The sequence below is a fragment of the Peromyscus californicus genome, unplaced genomic scaffold, assembly GCF_007827085.1.
Source record: "Peromyscus californicus insignis strain IS unplaced genomic scaffold, ASM782708v3 Scaffold_3__1_contigs__length_106647218, whole genome shotgun sequence".
Lineage (NCBI taxonomy): Eukaryota > Metazoa > Chordata > Mammalia > Rodentia > Cricetidae > Peromyscus > Peromyscus californicus.
In genome coordinates this window covers 19605325-19622711 of record NW_026294551.1, presented here as the reverse complement: position 1 = coordinate 19622711, position 17387 = coordinate 19605325, and the positions used below count along the sequence as shown (strand labels likewise).

Here is a 17387-nt window from a genome sequence, read left to right as displayed (position 1 = left end):
GTTCAGTGACAGAGCAGCTGGAGCACTTGACTAGCACTGGGATCAATACTCAGCATCATCAAAACAAAAACCAATCCATACTTTACCCTAATGACTTCAAAGTTAGAGAAACTGTGCTGGGGCTGTTGCAGCTCAGTGGCAGAGTGCCTGCCTAGCCTGCACCAAGACTCTGGTTTTGATCTCCAGGTCTGGGGACACAGGAGGCAGAAAAACAAAAGGACTCCACAGAATCTAAAAGCAGAACAAAAACCCTACAACCTAATAGTGCACCTTCAGAAAATCAAGGCGTCAACATTCCAGCACAAAGAGACAAGGGATCAACACCCCCCCTCCACCCAATACTGAGGAGGGAGGATTGGCAATTTTTGTTTGTTTGTCTAGGGATGTGGCACCTAGCAGGTCCACCATGCCCCAATGGATGTACAAATGGGAGTACAAACTGGAATCAGCAGGCTACAACAAATCAATCAATCAATCAATAATTGAGAGGTGGTATGGTAGATCTGGGAGGAGTTAGAGGAAACTGATCAAATCACAACACTGAATGCATGCATGAAATTAATAAAAATATTGTCTTTTAAAAAATTTTATCAGCCGGGCGGTGGTGGCGCACGCCTTTGATCCCAGCACTCGGGAGGCAGAGCCAGGCAGATCTCTGTGAGTTCGAGGCCAGCCTGGACTACCAAGTGAGTTCCAGGAAAGGCGCAAAGCTACACAGAGAAACCCTGTCTCGAAAAACCAAAAAAAAAAAAAAAAAAAAAAAAATTTTTATCAAATGATTGCTATATGAAACCAAACATTAATCCCAATACTCCATACTCCAGAGGCAGAGGCAGGAAGATGTCTGTGAGTTCATAATAAAACCAAAACCCAGCCAGGCAGCAGAGGCAGGCGGTCTCTATGAATTCAAGGCCAGCCTGGTCTACAAAGTGAGTTTTAGGACAGCCAGGGCTACATAGAAAAACCCTGTCTCAAAAACAAACAAACAAAAACCAAAACAGAACTCTAGGTAATTCTAAACACCTACATATGTTGCCTTAACCTACTTACATGCCTAATGTTTGACAAATATTCACAATGTGGTCAAAAACTGACTATAATTGATAAAAGTACTTATACGGAGGTCCTGAAGTGCACTTGAATTTGTGGGCTTTTGTCACTATTTTTTTTTGGTGGGGGGGAGGGTTTGAGACAGGGTTTCTCTGTGTAGTTTTGGTGCCTGTCCTGGATCTTGCTCTGTAGACCAGGCTGGCCTCGAACTCACAGAGATCCACCTAGCTCTGCCTCCCGAGTGCTGGGATTACAGGTGTGCACCACCATGGCCTGGCTGGCTTTTGTCACTATTGTGAGATGCAGTCTTACTCTTTCCCGAGGCTAGCCTCAAAACCAGGACAATCCTGCCTCGGCCTTCTGAATGCTGAGATTACAGGCATGAGTCAGCAGACTCAGCACTGGCTCTTTTCTTGAAGGGAGTAACTGCACATTTACATACCATGACTGCAATAAAATTCCACGATACTCTCACAAAAAATATAAATTTCTGGTGTGTAAGAAATGAAAAGTAATGTAATGTTTTTGTTTTTGAAAGATTTATTTTTATGTGTCTGTGTGCCTGCATGTATGTAAGTGCACTACAAGCCTGCCTGGTGTCCAGAGGCCAGAAGAAAGTATCGGATCCAGATTACATACAGGTGTTGTGTGCTGGCATGTGGGTGCTGGGAACCAAACCTAGGTCCTCAGCAACAGCAGCAAGTTCTAGTAAGCACTTACCCACCTCTCCAGGCCTCCTATTTGTATGTGTAAGCACGCCACACCGTTCGAGTGAAGGTCAGAAGACAATTTGTGGACACCAGGTGTCCTGTCCTTCTACCATGCAAGTCCTGAGGATCCAACTTAGGTCATCAGGTTTGGTGGAGGCCACCGTCAGTGAAAGCCACCGAATTATTTCACTGGACCCTAATATTTACATTTATTTTTGAGAGTCTTGCTATATAGGCCAAATTTGTAACTCCCCTGCCTTAGACTACTGAACTCTGGGATAAGAGGTTTGTGCCACCACTCAGAAATATTTTCAAATTTAATCCTATTTATTTGGTTTTTTTGGGAGAGGATGTTGCTATGTAGCTCTGGCCTAAACAACTCACTATGTAGACCAAACTATACTTGAACTTGCAGTGATTCACCTCTCTGTAGGTCTCCAGAGTGCTGGGATTATAGGCAGCACCACCACACACAGCTATTTATTAATTTATTTTATTTTGACCAGGTCTCATTATGTTGTCCAGGTTGGTCTCAATTCCTAGGTTCCAGCCATGTCCTACCTCAGCCTCCCCAGTAGACTGGTATACACATTACAACTAACTCAGAAAAACTTTTTTTTTTTTTGAGACAGGGTTCCCTGTGTAGTCCTGGATGTCCTGGAACTTGCTCTGTGGACCAGGCAGGCCTGAGCTCACAGAGATTCACCTGCCACCTGCCACCCGAGTGCATGTGCCACTATACCCAGCACCTTTGGGTTCTTATTGAAGAAACAAAGACTGTTTTAGACAGATCAATTATCTTAGCTCTTATAAATGTCCCAAGAGCTGGGGGGTTTAGTTCAGTATGTAGAACATACAGGGTTCAGTCCCTAGAACTCCCAGCAACCTACAAACAGGGCGTGGTGGTATAGTGGTGGTATACCTTCAATTTAAGTGCTTGGAATTGTAAATGGAGGCAGGATCTGGAGTTCAAGGTCATCCTCAATTACCTAGTTTAAAGTCAGCCTGGTCTACACTAAACTTTGTCTCAGAAAAACAAAACTACTTTAATAAATTTTTTCTTGAATTTTACTTATAAAGAGGAGATTCAATTATGAAAAAATTATCTAACAACATGAACAGTAACTCTGATTCTACAACAAACCTTTCCACATCAACAAAACTCAAAAGGCTGAGCTGCTACAGGACACTGGTAATGATAAGTCTTGAAAATCTAGTGTGATTTTTCCAATTCCCAAAAGCAGTGCTACTGGTTTTATTTATTTTTTTTTTTTAAAGAGTCACTGTGCTGAACAAGAATAAGATGGTGCATACATCTCTCAGCAATCCTCCTGCTTTGGCCTTCCAAGTGTTGGGAGTACAAACCACACCTACCTTAAACTGTTTCTTCAGGAATAGCAAAAATTCAGGGTTTGGGGAGATGGCTCAGTGATAAAGTGGTTGATCCTCAAACATAAGAACCTGACTTTCACTCCCCAGAGCTTGCTGGCCAACCAGTGAGATTCTGTCTCAAAAGATAAGGTGTAAAGCAAAAGAGGAAGGCACCTGACCTCTATGGCCTCTGCATGCATATTCGCACATATGCATACACCACACACACACACACACACACAAAGTAAAAATTCAGAAGGGAATTTTAAGGTCACCTCAGAAGTCATATACATACATACATACTCATCTATCTACCTATCTCTACCTCTATCCATATATCTACATATACACACATATATATACACACACATATATATACATATACATACATATATACATATACATATATATATAATCTAGTTCTGCTGTGACACGATCTCGTGCTACCGAAGCTGGCTTCAAACTCACTCTGTAGCCACAGCTGGCCTTGAATTAGAATTACAGCTGTCTGACACCACATCTAGCCCCTGTCCCTTTTTGTTTGAGATAGGTCTCACTATATAGCTTTGACAAGCTTGGACCTCAATATGTAGACCAAATTGGCCTTGAAATCTCAGATATACTTGCCTCTGACTCTTGAGTGCTAGAATTAAAGGTATGCTCCACCAAGCCCATCTCTATTTTTGAAATTTTAATTTATGAGTGCTTTACCTACATTTATGTGTATGCACCATGTGCATGCCTGGTGGAGGTCAAGAGTGTGTTGGATCACCTGGAACTGGAGTCCCACACAGTTATGAGCCACTGTGTGGGTGCTAGGAACTGACCCGGGGTCCTCTGCAAGAGCTCTTAACCACTAACTCATCTCCCCAGCACATACACACGGCTACTGGTCTGCAATGAACAAAATCTACATTCCTGAATCCCAGCCACTTGGAAGAGGCAGGCAAATCTCTGTGATCCATGCCAGACAGGGCTACATAGTGAGACCTTGTCTTAAAACCATGGCACTGGGAGGCAGAGGCAGGTGGATCTCTGAGTTCAAGGCCAGCCTGATCTACAGAGTGAGTTCCAGGACAGCCAAGGCTACATAGTGAGATCCTGTCTTGAAAAAACAAAATAAAAGGCAAAACGAAACCAACCAACCAAAAAACTCTTCTACAATGAAGCAAAATGTAAGAATTTTGGGGTACTTCAAATATATAAGAATATGAGTGTAGCATGAATCTTAAAAGTTCTTATTAATAAAATCAAACCCGGGGCCAGTTATTGGGGTGAACACTGGATGGTCAGAGAGATAGAACAAGCCACAGCTAACCTCACCTGGCCAACTCCTCAGCTGATCTTGTTTCCTCAGACTGGAAGCCTCTGTGTCCTCATATCCGAATGGCTCTCAGCTGAACTGTGCTGCTAGAAGCCTGAAAGCTTAACCAGCCAAATGCTTCCAGTTTCTGGTCCTCATGCCTTATATATCTTTCTGCTTTCTACCACCACTCCCTGGGATTAAAGGCATGTGTCACCATGCCTAGCTGTTTCTAATGTGGCCTTGAACTCACAGAGATACCAGATGAATTTCTGCCTCTGGAGTGCTAGGATTAAAGGTGTGAGTGCCACCATTTTCTAGCCTTTGTGTCTAGTGGCTGTTCTGTCTCTGACCCCAGATAAGTTTATTAGGGTGCACAGTATTTTGGGGAACAGAATATTTCCATATATGAGGGAAATGACCAACACCTCTCCAATAAGGTAATGAACAGAACTTGCTCTAGCCTCCAGAAGGCTACAGGAGGAAATTAATGGAGTTCTGAAGCCTTCTTTTAAGATTTTATTATTTTTAATCATGTGTCTGTGTGTAGGGGTGTGTGAACATGAGTACAAGTGCTCTTAGTGGCCAGAGGTGTTGGATTCCCTGGAGACAGAGGACAAACAGTTGTAAGCCACCTGATGTGGATGCTGGGAAATGAACTTGGGCCCCCTAAAAGAGCACTTTGTACTCTTCACCACTGAGGCCACCTCTCCAGCCCCCGGAGGATACGTTAAACATGTAATTCTGCATCTCTGGAAAATGCCAATACAACTTTCAGGCAAAAGCAAGATATCAAATTGGGGACTGGAAGGAACATCTTCCGTTTAGTTCTTAATAATGTACACTTAGCCTAGTAACATTCAAACAATCTGAAAAGAGAAAAAAACCACATGGTGGTACACATGGAACTCAAACACTCAGGAAGGCAGGGCAAGAACGGAGACTTCAAGTTCAGCTTTGGCTACGTATTAAGTTCATAGCCAGCCTGGTCTACACATTGAATTCCAGGATAACCAGGGCTATGCAGAGAGACCCTGTCTCAAAAACAAACAAAAAAGGATGGATGGATGGAAGGGTGGATCATGGGAAGTACACACAGAAGCATAAATATTTCAGAAGCAAGTATCTTCTTCAGAAGCAAGTATCGGTAACTAGGAGTAATTTGGAGAAGCATTTCCACTTCTGCCTATGAATCCTATAGCGTGACTGGTCTCTAGGAGTTGGCCAGTCAGGTAAATATAAAATGTCAATTACTTTATAGTGACAACTGCTTTGGTGCCATGAGACACTGACCCTACTCAGTTTCCTTAGATGGCTTCCCTTAGGTGTACGCCACAGCCATATATTGGTAAGGCAGGTCTTATATATGTGCTAATAAGTTTATTGGTCGGGAGGGGAAGGACAGGGGCTCGTGTGTGCTAGGCAAGCACTCTACCATCAGAGCTCCATTCCCAGACCCCCAGAGCTTCGGAAGAAGCTATTTCGGAAGCAGAAAGGGATGTCTGCACAGGTACAGAGGAGTGGTCACTAGCAGCGCCTGGGAGGGAAGATATGTTTGCCATTTCAAATTAGGAGCCTGAGGCATTTAGGATCTTCATGAGCCTCACCTGCTCTATCTGAGAACTGTCTGTATTCACTTTGTGTATGTGTATGCAGGTACATGCGTGTGGGCACGTGAATACACATGCACACGGAGTCCAGAGGGCAACCTTTGGTGCTATCTCCCACAGACATATTCTTATTTACTTAGTTGAGACAAGGTTTCTTATTGGTCTGTAACTAGCCAAGTACACTCAGGTTTGCCTGGTCAGCAAACACCAGAGATCCTGCCTCTCTAGCATCCCCCACTCCCAGTTGGGTTTCTTCTGTGTAGCCATAGCTGTTCTTGAACTTGCTTTGTAGACCAGGCTAGCCTCAAACTCAAGAGATTAGCCTAAAGATGGGCGGTGGTAATGCACACCTTTAATCCCAGCACCCAGGAGGCAGAGGCAGGGGGATCTCTATGAGTTCGAGGCCAGCCTGGTTTACAGAGCAAGTTCCAGGACAGGCTCCAAAGTTAGAGAGAGAAACCCTGTCTTGGCGGGGCAGAGAAGAGTTCAGCCTGCCTGTGCCTTCAAAATGCTGGGATTAAAAAAATGGGCCACCACACCTGGCATCTTTCTTTTGTCTATGAGTGTTTGTGTGCATGAATGTATTTGCTCCACATGCATGCCTAGTACCCAGGGAGGTCAGAGAAGGGCCCTGGAACTGAAGCCCCAGTCCACTAAGAGAAGTAAGTGCTCATGACTACTGAGCATTGCTCCAGGCCCCTAGCAACTTGTTTTACTTGGGTTCTGGGGACTGAACTCAGGTCTTCATGCTTACATACTTTAAAGGCAGAGCTGTCTCTCCCTCTCACTGTTTGTTAAGATAGGGTCTCACTGTAGCTCAGAATGGTGTCCAATATGACAATCACCTACCTCAGCCTCCTGAGTATAAGGATTACAGGCATGAGTCACCACTCCCAGCTATTCCCAACTATTTAAAATCAAGGAATGGAAAAGCTCATGTGTCATCCTTAAGTACGGTTAAGCCTTCAACTATAAATGAGTAACACATTTCTGCACCTGGTATAGTATTGCCATTTAGTAGCATCTAAAGGTTTAACTAGATTGCTTCACAATGGAGGATGAATCACAGGAGTCTAGGGGCCTCCTCCAATAGACTCTTGACAAAAGAACCACAGATAACCTCGAAGCCCCCTTTCAGCTCCTATGACTAGACTCCTACCAAGTTCATGCCATCTTTCTCTAACCCATCCCCCACTCCAACTCTCTGTTCCTGTGCATGCTAAGCTAAATGCTCCTCCACTGAACTACATCCTCATTTTTTTGGAGGTGGGGGTTCCAGACAGGGTGTCTCTATGTAACAGCCCTAGCTGTCTTGGAACTCAATCTGTAGACCAGGCTGGCCTCGAACTCACAGAGATCTGCCTGCCTCTGCCTCCAGAGTGCTGGGATCAAAGGTGTGCGCCACCAGCGCCTGGCTTCCTTTTTTCTTTTGGAGACAGTCTAAAACTATAGCCAAGGTTAGCCTCCAATTTGTGGGTATTCCTCCTGCCTCTGCCTCCCAAGTGCTGGGATTAGCATGAGCCACCATACCAGGCTCTTCATCTTTTCTTGATCAGGGTAAAGTGAACATTACAGATGGAACTACAGGATGGACAGTACACTGATGCTTCAGTGAGTTCTTAAACAGGTGTTTAGCTACTTGGCTGATACCTGGAACCCTAGCTAAGGCAAGTGGGCTGCTATGAATTTAAGGCCACTGAACAGAGCCAGGTGGATCTTTGTGAGTTCGAGGCCAGCCTGGTCTACAGAGTGAGATCCAGGACAGGTGCAAAGCAAAGCTACACAGAGAAACTCTGTCTCGAAAAACCAAATAAATAAATAAATAAATAAATAAATAAACAAACAAATAAAATGTTGTTTCTCCTGATACAACATTAAAAAAAAAAAAGTTAACTTAAGTCTATGAAATGAGGTCTAGGTCAGCCTGGTCAGCCTGGGCTACAGAATACGGCCATGTCTCAAAAAAAAAATGTAGTTCACATTTTGAATTAAGAACTCTAATGGGGGCTGGGGATAAAGCTCAGTTGGAAGTATGATTGCCTAGAATGCACAAAGCTCTGGGTTCAATCCCCAATACCACATAAATTGTATATGACGGTACACTCCTGTAATTTTAGCACTCAGAAGTGCAGGCAGGATGATCAGGAGTTCAAAGGTCATTCTTGGCTACAAAGAGTTCCAGGCCAGCAGGGCTCCAGGAGACCCTGTCTTAATCTTAAATCACAACTGAAGCAGTGGTGTACACCTGGGAACACTTGAGGGGCTCAAACAGATGGCTCCAGGCCAACTTGGGCTAAATAGAGACCCTGTCTGAAAAAAACAAGCAAACAACCACAATAACAACAATAGTAATAAAACCCTGCAGACAGACCCATTAGGAGGCCCTTGCTGCCAAGTCTGACAACAGGAGTTCTCACCCTAGGAACACAGGTGATGGAAAAACTGACTGCCACAAATTCTGACCTCCACATGTGTGCATGAACACACACAAAGAAAGTAAATAATATTGGGTGTGGCGGCACATGCCTATAATCCAAGAACTTGGGAAGTGGAGGAAGGAAGTTCAAGGCCAGCTTAAACTACACAAGGAGTTCAGGGTCAGTCTGGGCTATCTGAAACTGTTTCAAAAGTGCAAGGGGAAAAACAGCCTGGTATAGTAGCTCACACCTGTAATTCCAGCACTCATGTAGTTGAGGCAGGAGGAATACCCTGAGTTTGAGTCCAGTCTGGGCTAGAGTAAGACATCTCAAAAAACCAAAAGAACGCTAGTTTTTGGTTGTAAGATTTTTTTTCCTTCAAAGCATCTGAGGGACACAGGAAGAAATTAGTTTCAACTATGAAGTCATCACATAAGACCTTTTTATTTTGAAATGAGTCTCACTATGTAGCCCTGGCAGGCCTGGAACTCTCTATGTAGACCAGGCTGGCCTCGAATTTGTAAGAGATCCACCACACCCAGCCAGAAAGACTTTTTTATTAATACAGGGAGCAGTCCTTCAACTTTGAAGAAACTTTCATGGGTCCTACTGTTAAAGCAAAGGCCTAGGAATGAGACCTTCTATAACTAGTAAAATTCATTACAGGGTGCCCACAGATACCAATGCCTAGTTAGCCACCTACTCCAGAGCCTACCTGGACACAGTTTTAACTGACAGCTGAACTACAAAACTATCATTTGAAGGTGTAGCCTGGAAAGCTCTAGGAATCTGTGACTCAGTAAGAGAACATCACATCAAATGCCAGTCGTTTAAATGCTGGCACTGCTATAATTTTAAGTTTATTCTTTCAAAGAAATGTCTCCCCTAAATTCTATATACCACATACATAAAGTATATCAAAACTGCCCTTTCTACTTAAGTACCTTCTACATCCACAGGAGATATGTATGCCTCTAGTAACAATGGAACATTGGCACAGAAAACACTCTTTAGTTTGTGGAACAAGACTGTCAACGGGACATTGTGTAGGCTTACAAAGATCACACTGGAATTAGCTCGCTTTTCCCTTGTAGCACAGCCATTTCGCCCATAAGTTACAGCTCGGATTTCAAAACGCAAACAGATGTTTTTGAAGCATCCGAAATGGGCCACTCCATTTCTATTACTGGACCGTGGTGACTCTGAATTATTTTCTGTTCCAACCCTGCCAAGGGCAGAACCCCATCCCTTTGTTGTAAAATTTTGAAGTGGGCCAGCACACTTTAGAAGTTTCCAAAAGTGGCTGGTGACGTTCGAGATCAGGCCATCGGGGGGGGAGTATGGGGCTCGATGGGAGAAATCTTGAGGGCAAGGGAGCTCAAGAGATTTCCAAGCACTGAGCCCGAGCTTTCCACGTGCCCGGATCGAGTTGGTCCCAGGGGAGGTGGTGGTTGCTATAGTAGTTAGAGGGCTGTTGCTTTTCGCGGCCCCGAGAGGTGGGATGGACTTGGTGTATGGGGGTGGGGAGAGGTGGGTGCAATCCGGCCGGGCGCCCTCCGAGCCTCCAGCTGACCAGCACCGCTGAGGACGTGCGGCCAGAGCGGCAACCTCGGCCGGTCCCTGCGAGCCAGTGTCTCCAACTGGCGTCGCGCCCACCTCGTCCTTCAGACGGGGGTCTAGCTACGCCGGGCCTGGCAGCCATACCCAGAATGCGTGGGGGTGGGGAGAGGCCTTGGCAGAGCTCGGCCTCAGGACCCGCGGCCCGGTGGAAGCACAGCAAAGGGGAAGCCGTCTTATTGGCCTCTCCTCTGCTGGGATCACGGGAAATACGCGGTAATGACCCAAAAGCCCCGCTCTCACAGGCGGGGCTGCGGGGCTGCGGGGCAGCGGGGCTGCCGGGACGGTTTGAGGACTGGGCTCGGCCGGGGAGACACCAACCTTCACCCTCCCCGGCCCCCGACCCGTCTCCCCGCCGTCTCCCGGAGCCGCCACTTCGGGCAGCCCACTCGGCCCGGCCTCTCCCCGCGCCCGGACCACCCCCCATGGGGTGCTCTCACTGCGCAGCGAGTCCCTCCGCTGCCTCCTCCCAGCCCAAAATGGCGGCGGCGGCGGCCACCGAGCTGCTCGTCGCCTTCCTCAAAGCTAGGGATCACTCCGCGCGCAGGCCCCGCCCCTCCCCGCCGGACCTATTTTTCTTCCTGGTGGAGACTAACGCCATCAATGAACTCTTTAATTGAGTTCTGGCAGGGCGGGTCTAGTTGTGCTTCCGCACGGCTAGTTGTTGACAAAAGTGAGAAGATTGACAGACAGGTGACCCAATCAAAGGAGAGACTGGTGAGCGCGGGAGGTTTCACGCAAAAGCAGATAGGTTTGGGCGTTCCTGGGTCTGGTTATTGACGTAAGGGAGCTTGAAGGTATCCTGGGCAGCGTTCCTAGCGTGGAAGAACTACAACCCCCAGCAGTCATTGCGCTGCCAGGCTGTCCTCTTCGTCCGCCTCCCCCCCCTCCCCCCCCCCCCCGCCCCATCTCCCCCCATCTTAGTGCCTGAGCGGCTTGGCCAGAGCTGCTGCTACTGCAGCAAGAGGTAGGGCTGAGGCGTTGAGAATTTCATGGACAGGCGGTCGCACAGAAAGACACACAGAGGTAGTGGTGTACACTAAGCCCTTGACAGCAAATAGGTCAGTCCCACCTTTGCTAAAACCTCCCTCCATGACTATTTCTCCTCTTCCAAGAAATCCATGTTTTCCCTGTCAGCTGCATGGAGTATGAAGACTTCTTTCCTCCATTTCCCCGTCCCTTGAGGCAGGAGGGTAGCCATCCAGGCCCTGTAGACAAAAAGACTTTAACTGTAGCTTCTGTCCGGGTCCCAGCCTGGAGAGGTTGAAGGCGGTCAAGACAGGGGCTTCCAGGAGCCGCAGACTCACCCTGTCCCCGGCTTCCCCAAGCAGTTTCTACCTCACTGTCGAGGGGGAAAAACTTAGGCCTGCCTTCCTAACTGCCAGCCTGGTCTTCACTTGTTAGGAGAATGGAGGCCTGGGGCCCGAGGAACAGGATTAGGGAGATGGTCTCCCTGTCCCATTTGACCCTTTGCTGGCTAGAGGTGTGAAAACTAGGGTATGGAAGCAGCCTTCGGGGCCTGCCTTTGAAAGCGAGGGCGAGCAGGTCTGGGGCCACAAAATGGCTGCTGCTGCTGCTGCTAGGGCAAGCAATTCCTGACCAACCAGATTCTGCCCGAGGACTTAGGTTTCTGTTGTTGTTCAAAGCAGGTGATACTAGTTAGAAGCATCTACTGAAAGAGTAGGAGAAGATGGCCACTCTGAACCATACCAGCTCTAACACAGAGTCACCAGCAGCCCTGGAGAAGGCGAAGGTAAGTACCCACCCCTCCCAGCCATCTGAGAACCCTAAACATGGGGTCACACAGCTAAAATCTTAGGGTTAAACAGCTAAAATCTTAGGGTTTTTTTTTGTTTCAAATGTGCTGGTAGATTTAGAAAACCGGTATCTTTTATTTTATTTCTGTTGTTTGTGATGTGGGGGTGGGTCTTTCTATGTGTCCCCAGCTGGCCTCGAACTTGCAGCAACACTCTTGCTTTAGCCTTACCAGTGCTGAAATTACAACCTGCACCACCACACCCAACTAGAAAGCCAGTGTTTTAAATGAGTCTTGCACTGAGCTCTGGGAAGTAGGCCAGAATGTGACTCAGTGGTATCTCATGAATTCCTAAAAGCCCTTCAAGGTAGGAATCGCTTCCGATTGTCAGAAACTAAGGCTCTGAGGGCTGCAATAACTTTTCCAGAGTCGTGCAGCCTATAAGTAACAAAATTCCAGTTTAAACTCAGTGTCTTCTGGTCAGAGAACCTTGCCTCTCACTTAATGACAAGTCACTTCAAGGTCAAATAACTTGGTTGTATATTTTCACTTTTCTTTTTCCAGGCTGAGAACCAAGAATGAAACAGGAAAAGAGTTTTTGGTCTAAAGGGGGTGAGGGGTAGGCAGGAAAAACTCAGAGGAGAGAAAGATCCTAAAGCCCCCAGGAAATGGCACCTTGTGGGCTGGACAGGAGCCCACAGGGCCCCAGCTCATGCCCTTCTCTCATTAACCCCTTTACCCATTCTCTCATTACCCACGCTTCCAAAATGTAAAGAGGCGAGACTCAGAGAGTTGTTTTGTTGTTGTGGGTTTTGCATTGCTGGGATTGAACCCAGGACCTTGCAAATGCTAGAAAAGTGCTTTATCCCTAAGCTACGTCTTAGCCCTTTGTAGCTCGCTGTCGGTTTGTTTGGTTTGTTATTGAGACAGGGTTTCTCTATGTAACAGCCTTGGCTGTCCTGGAACTGGTTTTGTAAACCAGGCTGCCCTGGAACTCAGATTTGCTTGCCTCCACCTCCCAAGTGCTGGCATTATATGTGTGTGTCACAATGTCTGGCTCAGAGAAGCTTTTGACCCATCCTACCTAGCCATTTCCAGGATTTCTTAGACTTTGAAATTCATGGCATGTCAAGGCTGGAAGGTTCAGGGAGGACGAGAGGGTGACTCAGGCAGGTTACAGAGGTTATTTTAAACAGTGATATTGGCGGTAGAGGGACAGCATGGAGACAACAGGTTAAGCTGAGACACAGAGCTGGTTTGGGGCAAGAATCACTAGGGGACTGAGGGCTGGGAACAGGTAAATGATTGTGAGCATACAAATAAGCCATCCTGTATTTGTATGTCCAGTACTTCGTCTCTCTAGGATGGGCAACAGATCCATGTTAGTTGGCCCAAGCCACCTGTGGGACGAGGCCAGTCACTTATGATTGGTGATCTTCCTGCAGGTGAAGGAACACAAGAAACAATTCACAACATATCTCCACCCCCGAGAAATCCCCTTAGGATCTTTAAACCATATAGTAAGACAGGCAGCATGACGCTTCCTACGTGTAATCCCAGCACTCAGGAGGTTGGGGCAGGAACGCTGAGGCTTGGAGACCAGATTGGGCTACAGAATGAGTTCCAGACTATCCTGGGCTACCAAGTGAGACTGCTTCCCAAACAACCCTCCCCCACAAACAATCCATCAACACCTGTATATATTCATATACTATACCCTTGCTCTTAAAAGGCTGCAAATAGTTTGTCCCCCAGTGTAAACCCTAAAATCCCCTACTCAGAGGCCAGCAAGACGGCTTAACAGGTAAAATACTTGCACCAAGCCTGACAACCTGAGTTCAACCCCAGGATCTACACGGTAGGAAGGGGAAACCAACTCCCGTATTATCTTCTGACCTGCACACAAACACATGCATACATACACTCCAGCCATGTCGTTAGAGTGTGTCTGTACACACACAAAGTAAGTAAATGTAACAAAACTTTAAAAAGGAACCCCTGCTCAGATGCCATTTGTACTGTATAAAACAGCATGCCAATGACTGTGGTTATTATTAGAAATCTCCTAAACCACAAACTTAGAGTAATTTGTTCCCTATCCCGGACACCCAGGACTCCCACCCTCACCACACAGATAAGCAGATGCCTTTGTGTAAGCTCTTCTTCCCTCCCCCTCCCCTCTCCCAAGGTCTCCTTGTATAGCCCTGGCTGGCCTCAAACTTGACAGGCTGGCTTCAGACTGAGGGATCTACTGGCTCTGTCCAGAAGTGCTGGGATTGACAGATGCTTTCTCTACCTCTTCAAAGTTCCAGAATCTCCTCGCAACCTCTCCTTGTTTAGGGCCTTTTGCTGCTTCTCACATACAGAGAGAAACAAACTCATATTTACTGAGCATAGGGACAAAATGGCACATTCTCAGGGGATGAAGATATCCAGTAAATGGTAATATGCTAGGTGCTATCTGTGTTGTTACCTGTGTGACATGATAGAGTAGCTGGGGAGGGGAGGGGGGGGAGGGAGGCGGGCAGTTTCCATAGGGTCTTCATGGGGAGCATCACTTCACAGTCGGCAGTAGAACTGAAACAGGGAATAGGAAGGATCAGCTGTGCAAAGAGCTGGAAGCAGGTTTAGTTCTATAGTTTTCGGGGAGGGGGCAGGGAATCCCTTTTCAAAAGTTAGCAAGTTCAAACCCTGGCCTGGTAACACAGGCTTATAATCCTAGCTACTCTGGAGGCTGAGGCAGGTGGATTATATGTAAATTCAGGACTTGCCTGGGAACAGAACGAGTTCAAGGTCAGCCTGGAAAACTTAGTGCGACTCGATTTCAAAACGAAAGGTAAAGGGTTAAGAATGTAGCTGAGTGACATTGCTCCTGCCGAGCATGTCCGGGGCTCTGGCTGCAACAAAGTTATTGAGTTCACAGCTAGTTATAGTGTCATGTGCCTGCTACTAATCCCAGCTACCTGTGAGGCTGAGGCAGGAGGATGGTGAGTTTGAGGCTAGCCTGGGTTGCACTAGGAAGACCTCAGTTCCAAGGATAGCAGAGCATTAAACCAAGTACAAATCCCTCTGAATGGGGGTAGCTGTGAAGGTGTTGAGGTAGCCCAGGCTGTCCCTGAGCCTGGCTTGAGGTCCTGATCCTCCTGGCTTCATCCACCCTCCTGCTGGGATTTACAGGTGTAGGCTACCACCTCTAGCTTTCCTAGCTTTCATTTGAATAGTCCTTGTGGAATGCCTGCTCTAGGTCTGGTGTGGTTCTGGACATTTAAATGGGCAGTGATGAACTGGAGGGGGATAGCTCAGTTCACGGCTACCCAGCAGGCATGAAACCTGGGATTTGATCTCCAGCACTGCATAAACCAGGCTTAGTGGCATATGTCTATAACCCAGCATTTGGGAGGTGGAGGCAAGAAGATCAGAAGTTCGAGCTCATTTTGGTTGCACAAATGAGTTCAAAGCCAACCTGGTCTATGGAGATGCTATGTCAAAAAGAAAAAGGAAAAAGAACTGACCGGTGACGGTGAAGTAGTCACTGGAAGATGGTTAACTAAGTAAATTGTAAAAGGGTGAGGGACTGGAGAGTGACCACTTGAGGCAGGTGTGAGAAGAGGGCTGGGTGGGCTGGGAAGGATTCTCCTCCCAGGGAAAGGCCCTCCCTGACGTGACTCACCCTCCTTCCTCTCTCTAGACCTCTGGTGGTCTGCCGAGCCCCCAGATAGCCACTGAGCCTCATGACTTTGGTGGTCCCCTGCTTCTGCCATCAGGAAAGGAGATTGACTCGGAGGATGAAGGTGTTGCTCCAGCTGGGGGTGGCTCAGGTTGTCGCAGTAGGGGTTCTCGGACCCAGAGCCCCCGGCCCTGTTCGGTGGAGGCGGTGCTGGCCCGAAAGAAGCACCGCAGGCGGCCGTCAAAGCGGAAGCGGCATTGGCGGCCTTACCTGGAGCTGAGCTGGGCTGAGAAGCAGCAGCGAGATGAGAGGCAGAGCCAGAGGGCCTCCCGGGTCCGCGAGGAGATGTTCGCCAAAGGCCAGCCCCTGGCTCCCTACAACACCACCCAGTTCCTCATGAACGACCGAGACCTGGAGGAGCCTGACTTGGATGTGCTCCACGGGCCTTCGCACCCAGGCTCCAGTGGGGAGAATGAGGCAGGGGACAGCGATGGGCAGGGCCGAGCGCATGGGGAGTTTCAGCAGAGGGACTTCTCGGAGGCCTATGAGCGGTACCACACTGAGAGCCTGCAGGGCCGCAGCAAGCAGGAGCTGGTGCGAGACTACCTGGATCTAGAGAGGCGGCTGTCGCAGGCCGAGCAAGAAACTCGGAGGCTCCAGCAGCTGCAGGGGCGCCCTAGCAGGCAACCCTGCCAACAGGTGGAAGAGCTGGCCGCTGAGGTGGAGAGGCTCCGGACTGAAAACCAGAGGCTTCGGCAGGAGAACGAGATGTGGAACCGAGATAGCAGCTGCTGTGACCAGGAGAAGCCAGCCACAGAAGGGACCCCCAGGCCCAAGGATGAGGCCCCATTTCATACCCAGGCAGGCCAGCTGGGTCGCAGGGAGGCAGGTGACAGATGAAAGCTACTCCCCGCACCCCTCCCTCCACTGAGAACTTCTAAGACAGGTCAGAGTTTCCTCTTGTCATCTCCATGATTGGGTCTCTGATGTCATCTTACCTTTTACAGAGGAATTAAATGACCTTGTGAGAACCAGTGGGGGTGGCTAGAATTGATTTCACTAGGGCTGTTCTTGAGACTCAAAATTCCTTTGTATTTAAAAAAACTTATTTTTATGTGTGGGTGTTTTGCTTGCATGTATGGCTGCACAACACATGTGTGCAGTGCCAGTGGAGGCAAGGAAAGGGCATTGGATCCCCTTGGGACTGGGGTTACAAACAGTTGTGAGTTGCCATGTGGGTGCTGGGAACTGAACCTGGGTCTCTAGAAGAGCAGTGCGTGCTCTTAACCACTGAGCCATCCCTCCAGCCCTCTTCATTTTCTGGAGTTTGTTTGTTTGTATTCTGGAAGAGTTTCATAGCTGAGGCCGGCCTTGAACTTCTAATCCTTCTGTATTCACCTCCCGAGTTCGGAGATAACAGATGTGCACCTCTATGCCTGGTTTTGGCTGGGCTGTGCATCCAACGCATGCTAAGCAAGAACTCTACCAACTGAAGCACACCCCAGCCAAAATCCTTCCGTTGAGGCTGAAGAGATGGTGAGTCAGTGGTTAAGAGACCTCACTGTTCTTTTAGAGGACTGGAATTTGGTTCCCTGCATCTATAGATGACTCACAACTGTCTGTAACTCCAGCTCCAGAGGATCTAATGCCGGCTTCTGACCTCTGTCACACATACACACATGAATGTACGTGCATATACACATATAAACACATAAGTACAAAATCCTAAAAAAAAAGAAACAACAAACCAAAAGACTTGTGGTCTGGGGATATAGGTTAGTGGTGGTAATATATTTGCCTAGCATTCTGGAAGCATGGAGTAAACCCAGTCCCAGAGAAGTCTCAGTTTCCCCTTGTCCAAGCCTGAAGAGACAGCCAGCTCCTAG

The 17387-nt window shown here is 47.7% G+C and overlaps 1 protein-coding gene across 10 annotated transcripts in view; it reads left to right on the top strand.

The window, feature by feature from the left end:
- Window positions 1–759: 759 nt before the first annotated feature.
- Hexim2 (HEXIM P-TEFb complex subunit 2) overlaps window positions 760–17387 on the top strand; it is a 28757-nt gene continuing 12129 nt past the window's right edge. Inside the window, exons 1-3 of one of the 10 annotated variants that reach the window (XM_052755808.1) lie at window positions 760–10294; window positions 11728–11831; window positions 15523–16532. In XM_052755808.1, the coding sequence (XP_052611768.1) occupies window positions 11769–11831; window positions 15523–16401 (942 nt within the window). In that variant the 5' untranslated portion in view covers window positions 760–10294; window positions 11728–11768 and the 3' untranslated portion in view covers window positions 16402–16532. Of the gene's footprint in view, window positions 10796–10987; window positions 11832–15522; window positions 16533–17387 lie in introns of those variants that run through there. The other 9 variants (XM_052755806.1, XM_052755803.1, XM_052755809.1 and 6 more) reach the window with 9 other exon arrangements.